We start from the raw sequence: 27,315 nt of genomic DNA on the forward strand, positions 1-27,315 counted from the left end.
GTTGGTTCTTTGTTGCTGTGCTTGGGCTTTCTCTAGTTGTGGCGAGCAGGGGCTACTCTTTGTTGATTGCGATGCGCAGGCTTCTCATTTGCGGTGGCTTCTCGTTGCGGAGCATGTGCTGTAGGCGTGTGGGCTTCAGTAGTTCTGTCGCACGGGCTTAGTTGCTCTGTGGCACGTGGGATCTTCCTGGACCAGGAATCGAACCTGTGTTCCCTGCGTCGGCAGGCGGATTCTTAACCACTGCGCCACCAGGGAAGTCCAAGAATGTTTTTTAAAGTATTGCCCAAAGTTAAGGACCACTGTGAAAGTAGTTGCTTGTGTAGTTTTCTTGAAATAGGGAGAAAGTCTCCTGATAATGCTAATATGCATTTACCTAATAAAAGCTTAAAAACTATGTGCAGGTTATCTATCTTTTGCCTGGCTTTGAATAAAAATCATCAAAATGAGTTTTTACCATGTTGTATGTTAGTTGCTGAAATGACTTATAGCTCTGGGTAGTTTTTCTGTAAGCATTTAATAAACCAGTTAGTGCCCCCCCCAATGCTTTATTGAAATACGAGTGACTGCTTTTGTAAGGATTATTAACATGTTTGGCTTTGTTTTTTCTACACCAAGAAAAGTGGTTTTTATTTTTATAGCAGTTCCTCTTATTGGGCAGAATTTTCCAAATTCTTGTTCCCATTTTGTCAGAGAACCCAGAACCTCTTTTAGAGGCCTCTCTCTGCTTTGGTGGCAATTACAAGAACAAGGGTTGTGACCAACTTAGCTGAAGAGGATTGATATCCCAAAGGAATAGGCCAGAGGCTGCCACATCATTCCTAGTACAAAATTTCCCAGTCAGTACTTTGATTCATTTGCAAAATCAAAGGATTAGATATCTCAGGCATCTTAGAGCTGTTAACAGAGAGTCGTTCCAAATAATTCTGAGTGCTTCCTTTACTTTGCTAGTCCATCAAGATGGTCAGACAATTTTTTCATTCTATTTTAACTATATTACAGTTTTCAAATTGCTAGAATGCAATAATAACCCGCAAAGGTTCTAATGTAATAGCAACTAGTGGTTGGAAGGAATGCTGGAAAGTAGTGGCTGGTCCTTTGAGCCTTGTTATTTATGTGTATTTGCCATCTAGCAGGCATTGTATTCTGCAGAGTGGTTACCAGGTTAATCAGATACCTGTGTCCTTTTTCTCAGACAGCTCATATTTTAATAGGGGTGGGGTTGAGAATGGACTACCACAAAGGGTAAGAACGTAACGTGACATGAATACTATGATACAGAGTAGTGGTGTAGACAGTTTATAAACAGTATGTGTATACTCTTCTGTGTATATCATGTTGTACACAGTATGATGGAGGAGACATTGTGTAAGGCAAAGGCTAGAGATCATTTTCAAGGAAATGGCAGCTTTGGGTAGGGGAAGTGGTTGGGAGGACTGCTGGAGGGTTAGGCAAGGGTCTTCTGATGAAGGGTCTTTGTGTACTATGCACAAGACCGCATTTTTAATCAGAAGGGAATGGAGATTCTGAAGGGTTTTTAATAAAAGCACAAGTTTTAAATTTGTATTTTAGAATGATGATTAATATCTTTGCAGAACAGGGCAGGTCAATGAGGGTTGAGATTGAGGGAAGGAAGGTTAAATTACTATAGAGAAGATGAGCTCAACTACAGTAATAATGGGGAAGAGATGACTAGATGAATGCAAAATAAATTTAGTAATAATAGGGAGCTGGATATAAGGAAGAGGGTGGTGCCACAGGGCTTTGGCTGAGTGACGGTGCAGATAAAATGATATGGTACCAACCATTAATAGGGCAGATCAGGAGGAGCAAAGCACTAGAGGAGGAAGATAATTTGGTGGGTTGGATGAGGGATCATTTTCCCACCTAGAATAAAAGAGTATGGAAGGAGGATTGAAATCACCCATATCTCAACCACCCAAAGACAGTGTAACTAGTTTGTTGAATACAGTTGTAGTTTTGAGCATCTTGAAGATTTGGTGTCTATGGGACATCAAGGTGGAGATGACCAGCTGGATATAGGTCAAGCACTTAGAGAATAGGCTAGAGATGGAGATTAGGGGGAGATGATGTAGAAAAAGAAGAGAAAAAGGCTTGGGGCAAAATCTTTTATCTTACTCAGTTTTTTTTTTTCTTTGTTGTTTTAGATAAGGATTGACCCTTTCTGTCATATTGTATTTGTGAATGTAAGGACATTTTAAAGCAACTCTGCTTGGAATTTGCCTGATTTTAAATTCTGTTTATACAACCAGATGTTCTTATATGCAATTAAAAGTTAAGTAGTAAATTGCATGGTCTATGAATAAAATTAAAGATTTAAATTTTGTTTAATGAAACTTTATTAGAATTCCGTAACATTGAGCCGACTTGTATCATTGAGTGTTTTCTTAGCTCCTCTTGGTCACGTAGTTTTTTATCATAACTCTGTCTGCAATAACCAATTTATTGTGAACATGGAATTGTGGTGAATTTAAATACTGTATTTTTAGAAATAGAATCCATATTTATTGAGAAATTCCAGCTAATATGGTTTGTAATGAAGAGGATTGACAAATTAATTATTCTTTCTCTTGTTCTCATTTTGGCCATTTCACTGTTAATAGATTGCTTATCAGTTATTTAGTAACTCTAAAATTAAGAGGAGGTAAAATTCACATCTTTTTATTTTAATGTTACAAAAAACATAGGAAAGAACTGAAATCAAAGAAAGGTGGTTGTTTGGATTCCTGGGAAAATTTAAACTGAAGACTTATTTTTATATATGTACGTGTTTGTTTATACATTTTGTTTTCTCTCATAGAGAATCATTTCTGTTCTCTTTGATTTTAGAATGGGGTAGCTAAAGACCATTACACTCATGGTAAGCATTTGTAGTTATAGGTTCTATGATTGGGTTTCTTGTTTACTTCCTTGTTAATGCTTAAACTTGATTTCCAGAAATTGCAAATTTTAGACCTGAAACACTTGTGATAGTATATCATTTAATAGACAGATGAAGAATCAAGACCCAAAGGTGATGAAACTTGTTAAGAATCACAGTTTATGAGAGGCATATAGTTAGCAGCCAAATTAGAAGAAATTTCTGTTCTCTGCGTCTCAGTTCATTGTTTTCACTTTTTCAGTATAATTTTTTGAGTGAGATTTTGGTAGTGTTCATGTGTGTTGTAGGTGGAAGAGGAGTGGGAATTGGTGATTCTTAGTAAATTAATATCACTTTATGCTAACCCTGGACCAGAATGAGGAACAAACTACTAGGCTGCTGCTTCCCTGCTCATAAAATAGGTGCCATAGGAGAACACGCACTCCTTGGCAGAGAGGCGTTGTACAGTAACACCCACTTAGCCAGCAGTTCCCTAGCAACCCAGCCCTCTGCAGAAGAGTAAAAAAAGCCTTTTTTACTTATCTTGTACCTTCTTCGTAGAAGAGGGATACAGTTACTCTGTAAGCCTGTATCATTAGCATGTTTCTAATTTTCATTTTAATAATGGTGGCTGCTCTGTAACTGCTTTCTTTAAATTTTCATAGACAGCTGTTTAGAAAGCTCCTGGTACAGGTATTTTAAGGCACAACAATGCTACAAAATTAATGTGGTTGCTTTCAAAGTAAGATGTGATAGATTACAGTTGGCAAGGAAGGAGGTAGTTGTTTTACCATTTATAAAATGTGATTAGACAAGATAAATTTTAGGATCTCTTAGATATTAGCCCTAATGAATAAGTTTTCTAATTAATTTTTCTTAGCTTCAGTTTACTCATTTTAAAAATAGGGATAGTGATACCTTCCCTGACTACCTCTCAGAATTGGTTTAAATATTTAAAATATTGGCTGGTTTGAAATATTCAAAAAAGTTGGTGTATATAAAATTTTAAATATTCAGAGAAGGTGGTTTAATATATAAAATTGTAAAATAATTTTATAAAGTACTTGGAAAGCTAAAGAATACTAGTTCTAATATTCTTAGTTTCTAGAGAAAACTAAAAAGTACTAAGAAAAGTAGTTTTTTTTTAAAGCTGCTACTGGGAACATTTACTGTCATTGTGGATGTCTCTTTTGCCCTGGAAAGTATTTTCATATTGTAACATTTTAATAATGGATAAAAGTTTTGGAGAGTATGAGCTATAAAGAAAGTGCTGTATTATATTCAACATATTTTCCAAGTTGGAGAAATATTTATAAGTTGAACAAAACTTTTGAATATCAGACAGTAACAAAATACAGACCATGATGTATTTTGGACCAGTATTATTTTTGGTCATCATTTATAAGAATTTCAATGTTCTACTAAATCCAGCAAGACTTTTAAGATAATCAATTTTAAATAGTTACTACGAGTATAATTTTGCACCAGATTGTATTTAAAGTATATATGTCATCATATATAAATATGTGTACACATTTATGTTTATATATACACACACAGACACACATATAGATGCATATAGAAAATTCTGCAAAGTAGCCTACCAGCCTTTTAGCCGTGGTTGTTTCTTAAGAGAGAAGTAGGTCGATAGGGTGTAGCGAATGAGAGTTTTCAGTGTTTGGAATTTTTCATTCAGCATCTATTACCATACCAGTTTTGTAATATTTTCCTCAAACCCAAAATATTATGTGTCTTAGCTTTGGGGAGAAAGATGGAGTTGGTCTGTTTTAATGTTATTTGAATTAAATCCTTTAGAAAAAGTGAACTTCCTTGTTAAGGGTTGGAAGACTCTTAAAACTTGATCAGTAGGCATATAAGCTTCATAATCTGTTGTCTTTAAATCTTCTTGGTTATTATTATTGGTTAGGTTGATGCTATTACATGGTTGTCTCCACGGTCATCTACCATCTTACTCAGTGACTCAGTTGTATATGTTTAGTTGGATGCTACTTGGAGGACTTTGCTTTGTTTTTGCAAACTGAGTGTTGGGGTAGCCAGAAGAACTGGGTTTGAGACATGGCTCTGTAGCTTAACACCAGTTTGAATTTAGTTAGGTCATTTACCCTAAGTTTATATATCTGTAAAATGAGAATAATAAATACTAATCTTACTGGGCCATTCTGAAGGTAAAAGTGATATAGCATGTATAATATGATAGTGCTTAATAGTTGACAGTGCCATAGAGATGAAAAGTAATATTTATTTTTAAAGTTTTTTTTATATATATATAAATTTATTTATTTATTTTTGGCTTCATTGGGTCTTCATTGCTGCGCGCGGGCTTTCTCTAGTTGAGGCGAGCGGGGGCTACTCTTCGTTGCAGTGCATGGGCTTCTCATTGCAGTGGCTTCTCTTGCTGCAGAGCACGGGCTCTAGGCACACAGGCTTCAGTAGGTGTGGCACACGGGCTCAGTAGTTGTGGTGAGCAGGCTCTAGAGTGCAGGCTCAGTAGTTGTGGTGCACAGGCTTAGTTGCTCTGTGGTGTGTGGGATCTTCGTGGACGAGGGCTCAAATCCATGTCCCCTGCATTGGCAGGTGGATTCTTAACCACTGCGCCACCAGGGAAGCCCGTAATATTTATTTTTATCTTTCTTCTTTATTATGCTACTGCGTATCTCTTTTTTTAGTTTTTGCATTTGTTGCTTATATTTCTGAAATGATTTTACTGTAAGGCCTGCTAGTCTTTTGGTCTACTTATTCTCTCTCTGATATTTAGTCTTCAGTATTTTATTCTTCATCTCTTCAACTCTTAGCTCTTCAGGAAAGACTGTAATTTTGCTTTTCTCTTCCGGGATGCAGTCCCATATCTTCTAGGTATTATGTGTACATAAAATGGCATTGTTATCATCCCAGTCTAAATTTGTCTTTCTTCTACAAACTTACTTTTAGACTTCCTCTTTATGTCGGTAGTAAAAGTGTGTTCCCAAACACTCAGATCTGAAAACTTGGAATTTTCATAAGTGTCTCTCTTTTATTTGTATCTTTTCAGTCATGAAATCCAATGAATTATTTTTAAAAATACGCTTTTCATCCTTCCCTTCCCTTTTATTCTTTTTTTTTTTTTGCATTTCACTTCTAAAATATATTTTATTTTTTTTTAAAACATCTTTATTGGAGTATAATTGCTTTACAATGGTGTGTTCGTTTCTGCTTTATAACAAAGTGAATCAGTTATACATATACATATGTTCCCATATCTCTTCCCTCTTGCGTCTCCCTCCCCTTTTATTCTTAGTACGAATACTTTGGTCCATATTTTCATAACTCCCCACTTGGTTTGTTATAGTCAGTTTTTTTTTTTTTTTTTGCGATACGCGGAGCACAGGCTCCGAACGCGCAGGCTCAGCGGCCACGGCCCACAGGGCCAGCCGCTCCGTGGCATGTGGGATCCTCCTGGACCGGGGCACGAACCCACGTCCCCTGCATCGGGAGGCAGACTCCCAACCACTACGCCACCAGGGAAGCCCGTTATGGTCAGTTTTTAATTGACTTTTATTATTCTCTGTTCTCTCTTGTTCGTACAGTAGAACGACATTTTTTAAGATTGCTAGATTAATTTTTACTAGGTTAATCTCTGAACAGCTGTTCTGTTTGAATCACTTTGTATTTTGAAAAACCATTAAGATTCCTTTACCTTCAACTGTGCAGATCTCTTTTTTTTGTTTGTTTTTTTGTTTTTTTGCTGTATGCGGGCCTCTCACTGTTGTGGCCTCTCCTGCTGCGGAGCACAGGCTTCGGACCCGCAGGCTCAGCGGCCATGGCTCACAGGCCCAGCTGCTCCGCAGTATGTGGGATCTTCCCAGACCAGGGCATGAACCCGCGTCCCCTGCATTGGCAGGCGGACTCTCAACCACTGCGCCACCAGGGAAGCCCTGTGCAGATTTCTTAACTGTGGATTTAATACTTTTTATAAGACTATTTTATAAATAAGTTATTTATAAATATTTATAAATAAATATTATCAATATGTTTGTCATAAGCATTGCATATTTGAAAATGCTATGAAATAGGACGATTTACTATATGCAAAGCTATACACTATGTATTCCCATCTTCGTGTCTTGTTTTTGGTACTTAGTGATACTCCAGTAGGAAAGCACAGCAGTCTGTTGAGATATTAATGCATTCCCATTAGGAAATAGCCACTTCTCCAATCCTTTGTGAAAATTACTGCTTGTCAAGAGATTTATTGATGAGTATGCTATATGTGTAAATAGTGTAGAAGCAGAATCACAGCTGTGACAGGAATGCTCTCTTTTTCCAATCAGTCCATTTCACTTCCACTTTCTTTATTAAACCTTTTATTTGTTGTTTCTAATTACATTTCATTTGTCTGAATACCTTCCCCAGTAGCATTTTTTATTTTGGCACTAAATTATGCCCCGTGTTCTTGTTTTCATGAGGCAAAGTCTTAAGGTCCTCATGGATCCCCCATTTTTAAATACTAGTTTGGTATGTTATTCCTTTGTTAAATGCGTATGGGAACGTGTGGGAAGAAAAAGATGCTCAGTCACTAATGGTTAAGTAAATTGTTTCCCCATACACCAGCTTTTTAATATACACACTTTGGATTAGTATCTCCAAAAAATTACCTGTGATTACATTTTGGAGAACTTTGGGATCGTTAGTGAATTGTCAAAGCTGACAGTGGTAAATCTCAGAATATGAAGAATCTGCTATGTTAGAGTAATGATGTGTCTGTGACCCTCCCTTTCCACTTCAGTAGATTGTTAGATAGTTGAGGTGAAAGGCTTTATGTTTTTATCCCCTGAAGGGCTTAATATATTGTGCATATCTACAGTAGCTTATCAGTGGATGTTGGTTTGATTTAAGTCACCCACTAGCTTTGACCTGTTAATCAGTTCAGTTTGGCTTTGTATTTCCCAGTTCTTTTTGTTCTATTTGTTTTTAGTTGATTTTGTTTTGTTTTTAGTTGGTTTTACCTTGAAAATAAAACTTGATTGATCTCAGTAAGATTATTGCGTGAGTGCTTATGATTAACTCTCAAAGTAAATTTGAAAGTAAGTACACAAGGGTGATTGTTGTACGTCAGTTACAAGTTATATTGAGATTATTTCAGAGTGAGACATTCCACTCCTTTGAAATAGTTCTTTATTTCCATGAATATTGGCATAGGATTATAGATACAGGGTTGCAGAGATTGTTAAAAGTAAAGTTTGGGGGGGATGGGAGTAAAGAGATGTATGTCATAAATCTGGCTTTGGCATTCTGCTCCTTTGAGCACAATAGATCTGTTGCATTCAGGTGAATTTAGATATGAAGAAGCTGGATAGATTATTTTTTTAGCTGTATTTGGTTACCTGATTATCTTTGGAACCTAGTAAGCTAATTTATCAAAGTTAAATCAGCTTATATTTGAATAACTAATATGTGCAAGGAAGTTTTTGCATTTAATTCTTATAGTTATGAAGTTGCAGTTATTGCAAATATTTTCTATTTGTCATGTAGCATTAGACATTTCCATATTTCTGCATTAATAATGTGTATATCAGGTTTCTATCTCTTAGTATACCTTACTAAATCTCTCTTCCTGGACATTTTTTTTTAACTGCCATATAAAATGTTGATGTAAAAATAATCATGATTATGGCCTTTTGCTTCTTAAAATGTGTAAAGTCACTGGTGAAATTTTATAGCTCTTATATATAGTGCCATACTGTCTTTTTCTTCCAGATACTGTAGTTTTCAGTTCTAAAATTTCCATTTGGTTCTTTTTTGTAGTTTCTCATTCTGTGCTGAAAACTTCTATCTTTGCATTTATTTCGGGAGTTTTCTCCTTTACCTTATTTAGAATGATTATAACTTCTTTAAAGTCCTTGACTGGTAATTCCAACATCAGTGTCATTTTGGGGTTGGCATCTGTTGATTATTTTTTCCCTTGATCAGTGTGGACAGATTTTCCAGGACAGTGAGAGAGAGAGAGAGTAAGAGTGTGTGTGTGTGTGTGTGTGTGTGTGTGTGTGTGTGTGTGTGTGTTTTGGTATGTCAAGTAAGTTTGGCTTGTATGCTAGACATTTTCAATATTGTATTGTAGTATTTTATTAAAATCCTCTGAATAATGTTGATTTTTGTTTCGCAGGTATTCAACTCGGTTTGGTTCAGGATGCAAGTTCTGTCTTGCCTTTTTGGGTGGTTCCAGTGTCAGTTCAGTTTTCAAAGCATTTCTTTTGCTGTTTAGGTGTGCCCAGCATATGTTCCACTCACTTGTCTAGGTATTGGGTAATGGTTTACATAGATATTAGTTCTCAAAGCCTCTGCTGGGCTTCTTTGGGTCTGTTTCACACAGGCACAATTTTAGGACAAGCCCAGGACTTACGTTGGGCTCCTCTCTATCTCTCTCTGGGGTTCCCATACTCTCTCCAGATCCCAGGGCATCCTTTTCCTTGTTCTCTGGCCAAAAAGTCAGGTTTCTCTCCAGGTTTAGCCTTCAGAGTGAAGTGGCAAGAGAGAGAAGAAAATGGTATTTTTGGATAGTAGGGGCCCTTTTCCTGTCTGGAGATGGCTTTTCTCTTGGCGTTTTTGGTGCTGGGGTGGCAACAGTGGCTGTCCTTTAACCTTTAGCAGGGCCTGGGAAGAAAAGGGGGAGGAGTTGTTTTTTCCCTCACCCCTGCTTCCCCAGTAGTGTGGACGATTCCTTTTACCTAGTCTTCTGGCCAGATGAAGGGGGTTTCCCCTAGTATTGTGTTTTTAATTCTGGTATTGGCTGCACCATTTAATAATGCCGGCTCTGGGATAAAAGTCCGGAAATAACGGAGGAACACAAAACACTGCGAAATTTTTTACCTTAACATCCACACACAGCTCCCCGCCCCGCTGTAACTGGTCATTATTCAAGTTTGACTCCAGTGGCTTGGTGTTCCCTTTTACAGCATCCTCAGGTAGTTGTTTTTTATATGTAGTCAGTAGGGTTTACTTGTAATCAGTGAGAAAGAGAGAGGCTACAGTTGCTTACTCCATCTTGGCTGACTGTAACTTCTATGTACCTTTTTTTTTTTTTTTTAAGAAGATGTTGGGGGTAGGAGTTTATTTATTTATTTTTGGCTGTTAGGTCTTTGTTTCTGTGCGAGGGCTTTCTCTAGTTGCGGCAAGCGGGGGCCACTCTTCATCGTGGTGCGCGGGCCTCTCACTATCGCGGCCTCTTGTTGCGGAGCACAGGCTCCAGACGCGCAGTCTCAGTAGTTGTGGCTCACAGGCCCAGTTGCTCCGCGGCATGTGGGATCCTCCCAGACCAGGGCTCGAACCTGTGTCCCCTGCATTGGCAGGCAGACTCTCAACCACTGCGCCACCAGGGAAGCCCTATGTACCTTTTTTAAGAGTATTTTTTAACCCCCCTTTTCCAGGGACTTGGGAGGGTTGTAAAAATTTGGATGTTGGATTAAAGGACCATGAAAATAAGTTCTTGTGGCCTAAATTTAATTCTTTAAATGGTAATATTTTGGGGGGGGGAGATGATAGTTTTTCTTTGCTACTAACACAGTTTTAAGCTATAACTTAGATTCTAAAATAGCTTCCTTTTTGATAGTATTTAAAACTGTAATATTAACCTTAGATGTCTGCCATGCTTGAGAAATACGATATTCTGCTTAATAATATAAAAGGTTAATTATTTATGTGAAACTGCTTATAGCCAATAGCAAAAGATAATTTATGAAGGATATAAACATTTGTATTTGTCATAATAATCTGGTTAGCACCTTTATATATCAAATTCTCGCTTTTTGTTTTTCATTTTCTTTTTTTTTTTAATTAGAGGATCTCTAACCCACCCCCCGCCAAAGTTTGGTATATAGATTTGATCTTACTGGACAGATGTTTGCATAATTCAGATTTATAATAAAAAAATAGGCATCATTTCCTTTTATAATATCTTACATTTTTAAAGAAGGGATTCTGGGGCTTCTCTGGTGGCACAGTGGTTAAGAATCTGCCTGCCAATGCAGGGGACACGGGTTTGAGCCTTGGCCTGGGAAGATCCCGCATGCTGTGCAGTAACTAAGCTCAGGAGCCACAACTACTGAGCCCACGTGCCACAACTACTGAAGCCCGCACGCCTAGAGCCCGTGCTCTGCAACAGGAGAAGCCACCGCAATGAGAAGCCCATGCACCACAAGGACAGTAGACCCCGCTTGCCCTCAACTAGAGAAATCCCATGGGCAGCAGCGAAGACCCAACACAGCCAAAAATAAAATGAATAAATTAAAAACAAAAATTAGAGAAGCTGCCATCCTTTTAAAAAAACAAAAAAAGGGATTCTAGATTTGAGATTCTGAAAAAAATGTACAATTTTGCATACTCTTCACCGTATCACATTGTTACCTTCATTATGTGCTCAACTGTACTCTGCAAAGTGTTTCTATGTGTTTATTAGAATGTTGTCCATCGCCAAAAGCAGCCCATTAGTTTCATGAGAACAGAGACTGTCTACCTGTTCTATTGGATCCATAGTGCCTGGTACTAATTGAGTATATTTGGAATGAGTGATGAATTCTTGGATTATAGATGATTTGCATTTTCTGCTGTCTTCATGCTTTTTTTGCATTTCCAGTTTTTCCATAGTAAAATATTTTTATAATCAGAAAAAAGTTATAAGATTTTTTTTTAAGGTGATTATTTTTTTATGTTCTCTCACTGGTTTTTAGGTATTATGTAACATTTCAGGTTTTGTGCTTTGGTGTTTGCAATTATTTATGTCCCCCCTCCCCCAAAGATGCATTTGAAACTTTGTTCTGCAGTTTTCATGCTGGCACAATATTTAGTGTAAAATTGGGAGTGCTGCCTTTGTTAAAAGCCTGATCTGGTGGTCCTCACAGAATATCTGTGATGTATCTTTTATTTAGCCTTTGTTCTTTAAACATTGTGATTGCTCAAGAATATTGCTACTTCAGTAGAAGTTAGCCCAAGTTTATAAAGAGCTTTGTTTCAAATACTTTTTACAAAGAAATTGACTTTAAAAAACCTTAGGAACATGTCGATATTGGTCACATTATTGTTTTAGAATGTGCTTTTCTTAATGTTGGATCTACTACTGTTAGTCTAATGCTAATGTTCTCTGGTCACATTTTGTCATGTCCTGTGAGTCTGATTTTATACGTCACTTTGTTACATGCTTGTATTATCAGATAGTTTATATTGTATTCCAAACCAAAAATAATATGGAAGATTGTGCTATGTAAAGAAAGGAGAACTCATATGTTAGGGAGTGAGAAGTTTTGGATATGGAGAATACCTAGTTTTTGACTTGTTGAGGTAAAATTTGTAATGAGGTGTATTGGTTCTCAGGTATTAAAATTGGTGAATATTATGCTCTTTAAAATGACTATCAGTGAAACAAGTCTCTTATTTACTTTTTTTATATATATATATAAATTTATTTATTTTTATTTTTGGCTGTGTTGGGTTTTCGTTGTTGCGCGAGGGCTTTCTCTAGTTGTGGCCAGCGAGGGCTACTCTTTGTTGCGGTGCGCAGGCTTCTCATTGCAGTGGCTTCTCTTGTTGTGGCACGCGGGCTCAGCTGCTGTGGCTCACAGGCTCAGCAGTTGTGGCTCACGGGCTTAGTTGCTCTGCAGCATGTGGGATCTTCCTGGACCAGGGCTCAAACCTGTGTCCCCTGCATTGGCAGGTGGATTGTTAACCACTGCACCACCAGGGAAGCCCTCTTACTTACTTTTTATTCCTATATGCAAAATACTGAATTTCTATTTTTAAAGTTAGGAAAAGATAGAGAACTGTTTTATTTTGAAATTTTAATTTCTGTTGAATACTTTGAATTATAAAAATGGTTTTTGCAAAAATATTTATGAAAAGTAAAAAAATCTATACAGTCAAGTTAGAAAATTAAGATAAATCGTTCACAGCTTTCTTCTACTTTATTTATTTTCTTTTGCTGTGTAACACATTGCCACAAACTTAGCTTGCGGCTTAAGCACCATGTACTTATTTCACAGTTTCTGTGGGTCAGGATCAGGCACTGGTTAGCTGGGTCCTCTGCTGATGGGCTCACTAGGCCAAAGTCAGGGCGTCAGCCAGGCAGGCTGTGCTCTCATTTGAAATGTGTGGTCCTCTGCCCAGCTCATCCAGATTGTTGGCTTAATACAGTTCCTTGCCATTGTAGGACTGAGGTCTCCATTTTATTTGCTGGCTATGGGCTGGGTGTCTTTCGGAGTTCCTAGCAGCCACCCTCAGGTCCTAGTTGCCTTGTAGCCTTCTTATGTGTGTCTTCACATGGCTGTGAGAGGGAGCTAGTTCTCTGGTGTCTCTTCTTAGAAGGACAGTAATTTTATTGGATAAGGCCTTCACTCTTATGACCTCATTTAACCTTAAATACAATACCTCCATAAAGACCCTATTTTCAAATAAAGTTGACCCTTGAACAGCACGGGTTTGAACTGTGAGGGTTCACTTATATGTGGAATTTTTTCAGTGGTAAATGCTACAGTACTAAACAACCCGTGGTTGGTTGAATCCACGGATACAGAACCATAGATATGGAGGGCTGGCTATAAGTTATATGTGGGTTTTTGACTATGTGGAGGGTCATCACCCCTAATTCTTGCATTGTTCAGTGGTCACTGCATAGTCACGTTAGGCATTGGGACTTCAACATATGAAATTTGGGGGAGAGATACTGTAGAAGGCCAGGGTTGGCAAGTGGAGTTAAAACAAGATTGTATTAAAATGTAATTGTTACATTTTTCAGAATAACGTATGCATGTAGTTTCTTTTTAAGTACAAAAGAGATTTTATTGGAAGCTCTTTCTTCTCACCCTGTGCTGGATCTCCAAAAAGAACAGTGTTTTAATTCATAACACTTCTGATGATAACCTTCATATCACTAAGCAATAATTTTATATGTGTTTCTTTAATGGTCAATTTTAGACAGTGACATTTTGCAACGGTAGGTGAGGCATTAGTTCACTTGTGCTGGTCTTGCCCTCTGAATACCTTGTTTTTTTTTTTTTTTTTTTTTGCGGTACGCGGGCCTCTCACTGCTGTGGCCTCTCCCACTGCGGAGCACAGGCTCCGGACGCGCAGGCTCAGCGGCCATGGCTCACGGGCCCAGCCGCTCCGCGGCATGTGGGATCTTCCCAGACCGGGGCACGAACCCGTGTCCCCTGCATCAGCAGGCGGACTCTCAACCACTGCGCCACCAGGGAAGCCCTGAATACCTTGATTTTGAATGGTGAGACTGGATTTTTGCAGGGCAAATTATTTCCCTCTTTGGCTGTATCTGTGTGTTTTGGGGCTTGCGGTTTTCTCTTTGTTTCATCAGTTAACCAGTCCTTTTATGACATTTCCATTTTCTGGAAATTTTCTTGTCTGCTTATTCTGTTCCCATTCCCATTCTACTTTTTATTGTGAGTTTTAAATACCTTTAAAAAATTATTCCTTTTTTATCCTGCCAGTAAGAAGAAGAAAAGGAAAAGGTGGTCAGCATGCTATCTTGAATTGAAAGTACCAAGATTGTGTTGGATCCAGGAACTTTTGTGATTGTCTGATTTCTTAGGAGATTTGAAGGATCCTAACTCTAGTACTCTCAAGGCCCTGAAGGACCATTGTAGAGAAAAATGAATTGGATTGATTAATATTTTAGGTTCACACTTAAGGTTAATTCATATTGGACATAGAATCAACCTTGAAGGCATAAGATTAATCTGTAAATGAGCAAGATTTTACCCCAATTTAATGGTTCTCTTGGGTTTGTCAGGTCACATGTTTTTTTGTTGCACTCTTCCAGGGTCATGGTAGAATTCATTTAATATTGCTCAAATTGGGAAAGGCACTAAAATTTTTGAAGTGGAGAGTTTGCTCGAAATAAAAAGCATGAAGTACAACATTTTGTTAAATTTTGGGTAATGAGCCTTACTCAGTGCATAGATGAGGAAAGGCCTCAATACACTTGGCAGGACGTGAGAGTGTCGTGTTTATCCAAAAACAAACAAAGTGGAGTGTTTGTAGGATTGAGAAATAAAATTGCCCAATATCGGGTTGACCTGGTTTTGTAAAAAGGTTATGTTGGAACACACCCTGCCCATTCATGTGAGTTGTTTGTGGCTGCTTTCTTTACCCAGGGGTAGTGCTGAGTACAGGCATACCTCAGATGTTTCGGGTTTGGTTCTGGACCACCACAATAAAGCAAATTTTGCAATAAAGCAAGTCACATGAATTTTTGCTTTCCCAGTACATATTAAAGTTATGTTTACACTATACTAGTGTGCAGTAGCATTCAGTCTAAAAAATGTACATACTTTGTTTTTAAAACTTACTGCTAAAAAATACCATCATCTCAGTCTTTGGCGACTTGTAATTTTTTTGCTGGTGGAGGGTCTTGCCTCACTGTTGATGGCTGCTGACTGATCAGGGTGGTGGTGCTGAGGCTTGGGATGGCCATGGTAATTCCTTAAAACAACAGTGAAGTTTTTGCTGCATGGATTGACTCTTCCTTTTACAAACAATTTTTCTGTAGAATGCAGTGCTTTTTTAAAGCAGTTTTCCATAGTAGAACTTTCAAATTGGAGTCAGTCCTCCGAAATCCTGCCTAATCAACCACGTTTATGTAATATTCTGTATCCTTTGTGGTCATTTCAGCAGTCTTCACAGCATATTCACCAGGATAGAATTCTGTCTCAAGAAACCACTTTCTTTGCTCATCCATAAGAAGCAACTCCTCATTCTTTAAAATTTTATCATGAGATTGCAGCAATTCAGTCACATCTTCAGGCTCCACTTCTAATTCTACTTCTCTTGCTATTTCTACCACATCAGCAGTTACTTCCTCAGTGAAGTCTTGAACCCCTCGAAGTCAACCATGAGGGTTGGAATCAGCTTCTTCCAAACTCCTGTTAACGTTGATGTTTTGACCCTTTCCCATGAATCATGAATATTCTCAATGGCATCAAGAATGGTGAAACCTTTCCAGAAGGTTTGCAATTTACTTTGCCTAGATTCATGAGAAGAATCACTCTCTATTGCAGCTATAACCTTACGAAATATATTTCTTAATAAGACTTGAAAGTTGAAATGACACCTCAATCCATGGGCTGCAGAATGGATGTTGTGTTAGCAGATGAGAACATTAATCTCATTGTACATCATCAGAGCTCTGGGGTGACCAGGTGCATTGTCAGTGAGCAGTAATATTTTGAAAGGAATTTTTTTTTTTCTGAGCAGTAGGTCTCAACAGTGAGCTTAAAATATTCAGTATGCCATCTTGTAAATAGATGTGCTGTCCTCCAGGTTTTGTTATTCCATTTAGAGAGCACAGGCATAGTAGATTGAGCATAATTCTTCAAGGCGTGTAGGATTTCCGCAATGGTAAATGAGCATTGGCTTCAGCTAGTCACCAGCTGCATTAGCCCCTAACAGGAGAGTCAGCCTGTCCTTTGAAACTTTGAAACCAGGCATTGACTTCTCCTCTCTAGCTAGAAAGTCCTACATGGCATCTTCTTCCAGCATAAGGTTATTTTGTCTACATTGAAAATCTGTTGTTTAGTTTAGCCACTTTCATTAATGGTCTGAGCTCGATCTTCTGGATAACTTGCTGCGGCTTCTCCATCAGCACTTGCTGCTTCTCCTTGCACTTTGATGTTATGGAGAAGATGGCATCTCTCCTTAAATCTCATGAATCACCTCTGCTAGCTTCACACTTTTCTTCTGCAGCTTCCTCTCCTCTCTCGGCCTTCAGAGAATTGAAGAGAGTTAGGGACTGGCTCTGGATTTGGCTTTGGCTTAAGGGATGTGGTGTCTGGTTTAATCTTCTATCCAGACCACTGAAACTTTCTCCGTATCAGCAGTAAGGCTGCTTTGCTGGCTCATCATTCACGTATTCACTGGAATAGCACTTTTAATTTCCTTCAAGACCTTTTCCTTTGTATTCACAACTTGACTGTTTGGTGCAAGAGGTCTATCACCCTGCCTCCTTCACTGACACAGGGTTGCAAAGCACGGTGAAATGAAATATGCCTGTTGTGCGATAGCAAGTGTGTAGCCTCCAAAGCCTAAAATATTTACTGTGCTGACCCCTGGCCTAATCAATAATGGACAACTTAAAAACTCTTCATTAGAAATGAGTTTTTTGGGGGAGTAGCCAGCAGCCACTGAGAAATCTCCGTTTAGGTTAAAGATTTCTCAAACCTTGATTGAAGTCATTAGAAACTGATTTGATTTGAAGAAGTTGTTTTCACATCTAAAAATGTGCATTTCATGTGGTACATACAAGTGATAGAATAGAAAATTTAAATGTTACTGATTGAAAGAGCACTCTGCAATGTAACTGAAAGGAGTGGAAAAACAAAAGAATGAATGAGTTAGACTGAAAGCCCAGGCTGTTGTTTAGTATCTTTCCTTTGAATCCGTAAGTCTTGAGTAGCCAAAGGAAGGACACGTCAGGACTGGGACTTCATTAAATTTTAGTAAAGGCATTCTGTGAAGAATTAGATGAAGTGATCTATGCCTCTTTTCTGGCTGTCAGATTTAATAAAGAAATGAGATTTTAGAGAATCTAAATAAATGGTTAGTTGGAAGCACATGTATTCAGTGGGCCTTTGAAAAGTACTTAATTGCTTAGTATTTTTCTAAGTAATACCTTAAGTTTCTGCAGTATTAAAAAGAGGGTCTCTCAGACATCCCTGGTGGTGCAGTGGATAAGAATCCACCTTCCGATGCAGGGGACACGGGTTCAAGCCCTGATCAGGGAACTAAGATTCCACATGCCGAGGGGCAGCTAAATCTGTGCACTGCAGCGGCTGAGCCCCCGCGATCTGGAGCCTGCACGCCATAACGAAAGATCCTGCATGCTGCAGCGAAGACCCCGAGTGCCGCAACGAAGACCTGACACAGCCAAATAAATAAAAGTAAATAAATAAATTTAAAAAAATAAAGAGGGTCTCTGATAAGAGCTGACTTTTCATGCTGTTGAAATGTTTTACAAGTCTAAGCTATATTTTCCCTACATCATTCTCCCAACCTCCCCCCCGCCCAATAAAAAAAGGAAGGAAGAAAGAGAGCAAAGTTTTTGATCTGCTAGAATATGGACCAGTGCTTGATTGAAACTTTAGGGCTTTACCACACAAAATGAAAGAAGTAATGTATTGTCAACTATAGGAAGACCCTGGTGCCTCTTCATTGCCCCAGTCATATAAATTACTATGGAATGTACCTTCAGGTACCTGAGTGAATAAATGTTTGATGCATACTTTAATATTATTCATTTAAATGGAGAATGCCTCCAAAGAGAAGGATTTTAATTTAATAATGGCTAACCCTGTTGAGTGACTTAAGTATGTTCTAAAAGCTTTATATGCAATGTTTCTGTAAAATGAGTATTGCTTCTGTTTTCTAAACGAGAAAACTAAGGTTCAGAGGTTTAGCAACTTTGTATTAAGGTAACATAGTTGGAATTAAAATCCAGGTCTTTCTGTGCAAAGCTTGTACAATGCTGTGTCTTATATGTACTTGTTCATTTTAATTTATTCTTAACAAATTCTTATTCTCAACGAATTCTTATTCTCTGCCAGACACCGAGGATACAGTTTGGACAAAGGGGGAAAAAAAATCTAAGCATAAAAGGCAGAGTTTCTCTTCTTAGAGCTTATTCTTTAGTAGGAGAGGGCAGGTCTGGATCTCAGATGGGCTGCAGTCTGGGCCTGCTAAGAACTTCTGGGAAATTGACCTTTGCTTTACACAGCTTGCTGAAAACACTGTGTTGATGTTGTTTTGCACCTAGTGAGGTGATTGGCATACAGTTAGATTTTCTAAAACAGACAGGTAGGAATTGAGGCCATGAGTATATTAAAATTCCCTGTGAGTTTGACAGAGGTAGCTTCTTAAATGATCTGATGGGATCCTAACCCCGGTTGGGCAGTATCATCAACAAGTGGACACCTCTGTGGGAACTTAAAGGGAAAGACGTTTATACTTCTCCCAAGGTTGATTTCAGTTTGGACAGCTCTTGGTGTTCAGTTAGTGTCTTATTGCTTAAACTGCATTAAAGGAACTTATATCCTTTGTCTCAAGGATGTCAGTCTTTGTCACCCTTTGGGACAGTCCTTTTAAAAGTCAAATATTAGTTAAATAATCATGCAAGTAAGTGTCAAATTCTGTGATGAATGCTTCAAAGGTGAGTGACAGTACAATGAGGGTATAAAAGGTGGTATAGGGGCTTCCCTTGTGGCGCAGTGGTTGAGAGTCCGCCTGCCAACGCAGGGGACACGGGTTCGTGCCCCGGTCCGGGAAGATCCCACATGCCATGGAGCGGCTGGGCCCGTGGGCCATGGCCGCTGAGCCTGCGCGCCCGGAGCCTGTGCTCCGCAACGGGAGAGGCCACAACAGTGAGAGGCCCACGTACCGCAAAAAAAAAAAAAAGGGTGGTATAGCTCTGGTTGGGGAGTTGTAGGGAAGGCTTTCCGCATTAGGTGATGCTTTAACTAAGATGAATGAGTATGCATAAACTAGTAGGGAGGTCCTAGTTCTATTCCAAATAGAGGAAACAAGCCCATTTTTAAAGGCTCTGTGGCAGGGAACTGAAAAAAGACCGTTGTGCCTAGGGCAGAGAGCTGGGGAGAGGAGCATGGTGTGAGATGAGACTGGAAAGGTAGACAGGAATTAGATCAGGCAGGGGCCTTGTATGTGTAGATTTTTGTGTATCTCCAAAGAGTGGGAAGTCATTGAACCTTTTAGGGTGGTAGAGGAAGTGGGTGAGTATCAGTCACCTGATCAGATTAGTTTTTGAAAAGATAGACATGCTATCACAATGTGCGAGATGAAGGTAATTTGGACTGTGGTCATGGTAGTGGTTGGAGGAAGAAGAGGCACACATGGAGGAAACTGGGTAAAAATCAATAGAATTCAGTGATGAATAGGTTATAAGGGCTGCTGGAGCAAAGACTATAGAGCAGCGGTCCCCAACCTTTTTGGCACCAGGGACTGTTTTCGTGGAAGACAGTTTTTCCATGGACGGGGTTGGGGGGCCGGGATGGATGGTTCAGGCGGGAACAGGAGTGATGCGGAGCAGCAGATGGAGCTTCGCTCACTCGCCCCCCGCTTGCCTCCTGCTGTGCGGCCCGGTTCATAACAGGCCATGGACCACTGCTGTCCCGCCCCGGGGGTTGGGGAGCCCCGCTCTAGAGGACTCCCTAGTTGTTAACCAACCAGTGTTGTTTTGAGTTGCTTTGCAAGTCTGTTCAGGTTGTTTTTGCGATGTTCTGAGGGCCAAAGCTTAGTTTCCAGGCTTCTAGTTAATATCTTATAGCATTGTAGTTAAATTCCCAGCATCATTTAATACCAGTTTTCATCAGTATTTATTTAAGCTTAGTTATTTGTCTTTTGCCTAATTCCCCCACCTTGTCTTCATCCGTTTTCTCTCTAAGCAGTATTATTATCCTTTGCGTATATGAGAAATCTTAAAACAAAAATTTGGGGCGGGGGGGTGGGATTATTGCTAAATATTAGATCTCTTGACTTCTAAAAACAATTATATTGAGATGTAATTCACATACCACGCAATTAACCAATTGAAAGTGTATAATTCAGTGGTGTTTAGTATGGTTGTGCAGTCATCACCACAGTCAATTTTAGAATATTTTTGTCACTTAAAAAACATGCTTTACTCATTAGTTATCACTCCTCATTTCTCCCCAGCTCCCCCAGCTCTAGACAATCACCAATAGATTTGCCTTTTCTGGACATTTCATATAAATGCAATTCTGTAACATGTTTTAAATATGGCTTTTTAAACTGAGCATGTTTTCAAGGTTCATCCATGTTGTAGCATGTATCAGTACTTCATTCCATTTTCATGGCTAATATTTCACTGAATGGGTAGAAGAAATTTTGTTTATCCATTCCTCAGTTGATGGACATTTAGGTGGTTTCCACTTTTTAAATGAATTTTTTATGAATAATGCTGCAGTGACCGTTTGTGTACAAGTTTTTATGGGAACGTATATTTTCACCTCTGTTGGGTATATACCTGGGAGTGGAATTGCTGGGTCATATTGCATATTATTTTTTTTTTGAAAAACTGCCGAAATGTCTTCCAAAGCTGCTGCACCATTTTACATTCCCATTAGTAATGTGGGTAAGGGTTCGTTTCTCTACATCCTTGCTAACACTTGTCTTTTTGATTATAAGCAAGTAAGTGTAAAGTGATAATCTCATTGTGGTTTTGATGTGTATTTGCTTGATGGCTAATAATGTTGAACTTGATTTTTAAAAGAAAAGCAGCACTTTAATTTCACTGAGGATATAAAAATAGAAATGGTTGGTAATTTCATGTAATTTCTTAGAGACCAGTTTTGCTGTATTTAAAATTTGTTCTTCTTTTTCATCAGTTGTATTCCCTGAATGACTACAAGCCACCCATTTCTAAAGCGAAAATGACCCAAATTACTAAAGCAGCCATCAAAGCTATTAAGGTGAGTAACACCTTTTATTCTTGTGTTTTTCAAAGGAAATACTACACTAATATTTTGCAGGAGGGATGATTTTCATAGATTATATGTTGTCTTCCTCTTTTCAGAGTCAGTACATGTTCAAGAGAAAAAACGCAAAAATGAAAATCTGTCACCTGCAAACTCTCTCACCTAGAGATAAACACTTAATATCTTGATAAATATTGTTCCATAAACTTGGAAGCAATCATTTTCCCTTATTTTTCTTAGGTAAGATTTTAGATGTAGCCACATTGTGGAGAACGTGTTTAACATTGTTATTTGTCACACTGACTTTACAGAATCTTGAAATACAAGTTAAGAAAAGGTTTCTTTAAAAAAATTAATGTATTCTTTTTCTTATTGATTGTATTATAGATTTAAAAATGGGCCATTATGGAAAATAATTGGGTTTCATTGTACATAGGACATTTAAACTGTGGGAAGAGGCCACAGGTATTTAGCCATTGTTCTGATAACAGTGGTTTTGATTTATGGATACTTCTGAAAATCTCAGGAAAAGGTTGGGTCATCTCTAGAGAAATACACATATGTACAGAATTTTGCATAAAATTTCTTGGTTTTAGGGACCTTATGAAGCTCGACCATAGACATCTCTCCAAAATGTTCTTGTCCCCAAAGCTAAGACTCCCTGCTCTAGTAGGGTTGTTAAAATTGAGAATGAGTGAGTGCTTATTTTTAATTAAGTAGGTATTAACCTATAGATATTTGGTGATACGTTTTTCTGCTCTGAGCATTAGCTCATAACCAGAAGCACCATTATTTAAATAAATTGTCTTTTTTGTTTTTTTGTTTGTTTTTGGCCACACTTCGCTGCTTACGGGATTTTAGTTCCTCGATCAGGGATCAAACCCAGGCCCCGGCAGTGAAAGCGCCGGAGTCCTAACCACTGGACCACCAGGGAATTCCCTGAATAAATTGTCTTTGACTAATAACATTTATCTGTTAGATTTAACAAATTCTTTACAGAGAATCACTACTAGGAGAAAATTTAGGTAGTTGATTTTGCAGTGTTCTAATGCCCCAAACTTAGTTTTCAAACTTATAATTAATATCTGATAGTATTATAGTTCAAATCCCTGTATTTATATGCACAATATCAAAGAGGGGATAAGGACAGTGACCAGTAAACACCTTAAGATAGAGAATTCTTCAAAGAAGTGATTTTTCAGTTTATCTGATAGACTCAATATAGAACGTTAGTCTCTTCTGCTTGCTTTATACCCTTCTTCATTGTGATCTGATTTTTATGGTCATGATCCTGAGAGTATGCGAACGTGTATATTATTATCATTTTTATTCTGAAAATTAATAATTCATGCATTTAATATAACCTTTTGTTGAACAGAATACTTTTTAATTAGAAGACTCTAAGGAATAGGTATTAACATTATTTCCATTTTTCACTTGTTGGAAGGGTCTAAGAGAAGTAATTTGCAACAGTCAGAATAAAATCAGCTAGATTTTGATCTTCTCTCAATTAGTCTAAACATGTTATACTGTACTATTTTGATTTATTGGTACTGTCTTAATGTTTTTAATTTTGAAGAAACACAAACATGTTGCATAATATAATGAGCAACACATAGCCTCTTAGATTCACCAGGTGTTAATATCTTGCTACATTTGGTTTATTTCTACACACGCGCGGGCGTGTACACACACACACACACACACACACACACACACACTGAAGCACGTACATACACACTTTCACGTTTTTTTGGCTGAATCATTTGAGAGTTCGTTTCAGTGTTCATTCAGACTAGCACATAGTCCCTAAATACTTGAATTTGAATGTCCTAAAGCAAAGAGATTTCCTAGGTAACCAAATACACATCACATGCAAGAAATTTCACTTTGATACAATATTATTATCTAATATGTAATCTACACTTTCATTTACCAGTTGTCTCAGTATTAACTTTAGCACCTGCACCTGTGCATTTTCAGGATCCAGTCGAGATCCTGTCATTTATTTATCCTGTCACCCAGCCTTTTTGCTTTGTTTTGTTTTTGTTTTCTTTTTCATTACATTGACATTTTTGAAGAGTTCAGACCAACTTTTTTGCAGTACTGTATTAATTTAAACTGCATTTGATACATATGTAAGTTGATATTTGAACTGCCTTTTAAATCAGATTTAGATGATATTGTGTTTCATATTAAGGTAAGTCATTGGCTTTCTATCAATGTTTAGAGACATGATTATTTTTCTGGGTGCTTGTTAACATTGCACACTGTCAACAAAACTTCTGATAACCTATTGTGGAAGAAGGCCTATGTGAGTTGAGTATCTTTGAATTAACCGTAAGTTGTTTTATGAAGTAACTAGAAGCAAGAAGCACTGCCGAGATGTCTTCCAGAAAAATTAATATTTAATAAAAACCACTCAGTGTGTAATTACTATTTTATATATTGATTTTAAATGTTTAGTTACTTATAAAGTGCCTAATAACTTTTAAGTAGTTTGGCTTTTTTTTGCTTGAGTAACTTAAACTGTAGCATAAACTGTTACTTTGTAGTAAGGAAACTTTTATTGTAGATTTTGATTTGGTGAATATGAATAATGAGATTTTCCTTTATTTTTTTAAAATACGCCTTTTTATATACATTTAGTTAGTTAGTTAGTTGGTTGGTTGGTTGGGCCAGGTCTTAGTTGCGGCATGCGAACTCTTAGTTGCAGCATGCACGTGGGATCTAGTTCCCTGACCAGGCATCAAACCTGGACCCCCTGCATTGGGAGCGTGGAGTGTTAACCACTGCACCACCAAGGAAGTCCCAGTTTTCCTTTGTTTTTGACTTTATAAATGTTGGCTTTCTTGCTGCAGTTCAGTTGAAAGTTCTTGTGTCTCTTCAGTCTAAGGGGATGTCCCTAAAGAGCATAATTCATGGGATCAGAAATATAAATAGAAGTACAATTCAGGACAGTTTTTTTTAAACAGAAATGTGCTGATTGTGCAGTTGCCATTGAGCTATTAAAATTAAATTAGGTACAAATTCCAGATAATTTTTGTTTAACCTGTAATTTTCATCTAATTTTTTTCACGTTTATTCATAGTGTTGTTTCATAAAACTTAAATCTAAGTTTTCACATAATCGATAGAAGCCCATTTCTAATTTTTAATGTGTGTGCTCACTTCTCTTCCTGCTGATTCGTTTTGGCTGATCCTTTAGAACATTATACATCTCTGTGTTTTGTTATATATACGTGCAGTTCCATTTTCCAGGAGAAGCAGAGGAAGATAATGAAGTTGAAAACATCTCCCTTGCACACATTTATTAATGCTCTTTATTTTCAGGTACTTGATTTTTCTAGTACTAACCTAATTTAGCCAATAAAACGATACTAAAGGAGAGCTTTGCTTTTTTTCCAGGAAGGAAGAATGTACATCTACCAGTGTCTTACCACCAGTATTTTGCTGTCAACCTAACTATTTGTGAAAGTTTGCTTTCTTAAAGACTGTAATAGAATTCTTTTGTATCTGTGTTAACGTAACACACTTTGGATATACTGATCATACACCTACTTGAAGAATCCCTTTACTAATCATAGCTAGTTTAATCATGAATTTAGTCAAAATTCATGATTAAAATTCATTGCTTTGATAGACCTTTGAAGCTATGTTAAACCGTATGTTTAGCAGGAAGGTTCTAATCAAACATTTAAAACCACATTTCTTTTTTTTCTTTTAGTTTTATAAACATGTGGTACAGAGTGTTGAGAAATTCATTCAGAAAGTAAGTATATAATTTTCTATATATACGCTAAATGTTCTGTAACTATAGATTAATGGCCTGCACTCTTCTCTTTTAAATCAAATACCCAAGTTTAAATTGTTTTGATGGACTGTTCAGAAGTGATTCCATTTGTTTTAATATCTGATTAAGAGTTAAAATGAAAGTGCTTTTTGGATAATTCTAAAAACAAAAGCTTTTAGATAGATGTTTTTGTTAATTTGCGTTGCCGTAGTGAGCATCCGTCCCTTGAAGAAAATGTTTCAATATGATTGATTTTTTTAAAATTTATTAATTAATTAATTTATTTTTTGGCTGCATTGGGTCTTTGTTGCTGTGCACGGGCTTTCTCTAGTTGCGGCGAGCGGGGGCTACTCTTCGTTGCGGTGAGCAGGCTTTTTGTTGCGGTGGCTTCTCCTGTTGCAGAGCAGGGCTCTAGGCACGCGGGCTCAGTAATTGTGGTTCGTGGGCTGTAGAGCGCAGGCTCAGTAGTTGTGGCGAACGGGCTTCGTTGCTTCGCGGCATATGGGATCTTCCTGGGCCAGGGCTTGAACCCGTGTCCCCTGCATTCGCAGGCGGACTCTTAATCACTGTGCCACCAGGGAAGCCCCCCAATATGATTGATTTTTAATGAAATTATAGATTCATTATTTTTTATAGCCTTTAAAGAAATTCTCCCGTGTTATTTGAAGCTGAATGCTTAGAGAGCAGTCTTCCTTTTAGATAAGATGTGGTAAAATGTAGTAAAAATACCAGCCACTTTCCTTCTGCTGATTCATTTTGTCTCATCCATTAGGGCATTACACATCCTACATCTTATTATATAGACCTGAAGTTCCATTTTCCGGGGTAAGCAGAGGGAGATGAAGTTGAAAACAGCTGTTTGGCATACACTTAGTAATTTTTTTTGTAACCAGGGCCCGAGGTGACTAGATTATATTTCTTTGCCCCTTTGTGATCAGTGCCCTATTGGTGCCACATTTTTTTGGGAGGAGTACATAACTTTTATAACTTGTAATATTGTACTGTAGGATATCTGTAATTGAATTTAGGTTTTGTATTCTGCCCATTGTTCATGCCTAGATGTAAGCAGAACCAGTTTGAGGATCAGAGGTAAATGGCATTAAGGACTTGGCAAGGTTGCAGTGTGTTTCTTGAACGAAAATAGTTGACTGGAGCATGAATCAAAGTGATATTACTGTGTCACTAAACTAGCTAGATAATCTTGAATAAATCAGTTAACCTTTATGTGATTCAGCTTTTTTTCTCTTAAAGTCTTGTTCTCTCAAAACTTAAAGAATTGGTAAAACATATTTTGAGGTGAACAACTCGTGAGTTGAAGCTTAAGGCATGGGGTAAAATAACACGTATGCTGTGTTTTAGGTAAATCCAACTAGAAAATACAAATGTTGGTGATTGGAAAATTTCATTGTTCTAAAGCTTTTAAAAATCTTTTTCAAAAGGTTCAGTGTCTATAAACAGTGCTTCTTAAACTACTTTTGTGCACAGGAATTACCTAGAGATCTTGTTGAAATGCAGGTTCTGTTTCCCTAAGTGTGGGTTAGTTAGGCTCTGATACAACCTCGGCAAGTTAGGCTCTGGTTAAAAAGTTTCTCCTGAGAGAAGACCTTGTGAAGAACTGAATGCTGTGGCTGTCTCAGAATGGTTCCTTTTCCTCTCCTTCCTTTGGAAGCATGCTCTATTCACTGTGAGAATTCATTTGGTATTAGGTATAACTGTTTCCTGAGACCAGCCCTCTTTTCTTACATGCTCCTGTCAGCATCATTTAGTGCTTTGTAAGTACAGCCACAATTGTTATTCAAAGTGTAAAAAATACCTCGTGACATTGGAGTCTTAGGAATTCTTGTGTTTTCAGTACTGCCAGAACTTGAAAAAGAGATTGAAAACATTTCAGATTTTTTGGTCTTAATTCGCCTCTCAAGTTTCTAGTTGGTGACTTAGCCAAGTTTACCAAATATTGTAATCTTAAAACTTCTACAACATTTAAATCGTACATAATTTTTTTTTGCCATTTTATGTGGCAGACACATAAAAATGCCTAGTCTGTCAGTGAAGGAAATTCTGTACCATAACACGTTAATATAGTGTTTCTAAAGATATTGTGGAAGAAGAATTATCTTTATAGCTTAATAATAAAACTGCTAACATTTT

The 27,315-nt window shown here is 37.8% G+C and overlaps 1 protein-coding gene across 6 annotated transcripts in view; it reads left to right on the forward strand.

The window, feature by feature from the left end:
• Positions 1–27,315, forward strand: part of SCAF8 (SR-related CTD associated factor 8) — a 193,645-nt gene that overhangs the window by 11,370 nt on the left and 154,960 nt on the right. For all 6 annotated transcript variants that reach the window (XR_009558804.2, XM_060283709.1, XM_060283710.1 and 3 more), the window contains 2 exons: positions 21,286–21,369; positions 25,102–25,146. Coding sequence is in view for 5 of the 6 variants with exons in the window: in XM_060283709.1 (XP_060139692.1) it covers positions 21,286–21,369; positions 25,102–25,146 (129 nt within the window). In the remaining variant the exon portion in view is untranslated. The remainder of the gene's footprint in view (positions 1–21,285; positions 21,370–25,101; positions 25,147–27,315) is intronic.

This window comes from Globicephala melas, chromosome 14 (genome assembly GCF_963455315.2).
Source record: "Globicephala melas chromosome 14, mGloMel1.2, whole genome shotgun sequence".
NCBI classification, from domain to species: domain Eukaryota; kingdom Metazoa; phylum Chordata; class Mammalia; order Artiodactyla; family Delphinidae; genus Globicephala; species Globicephala melas.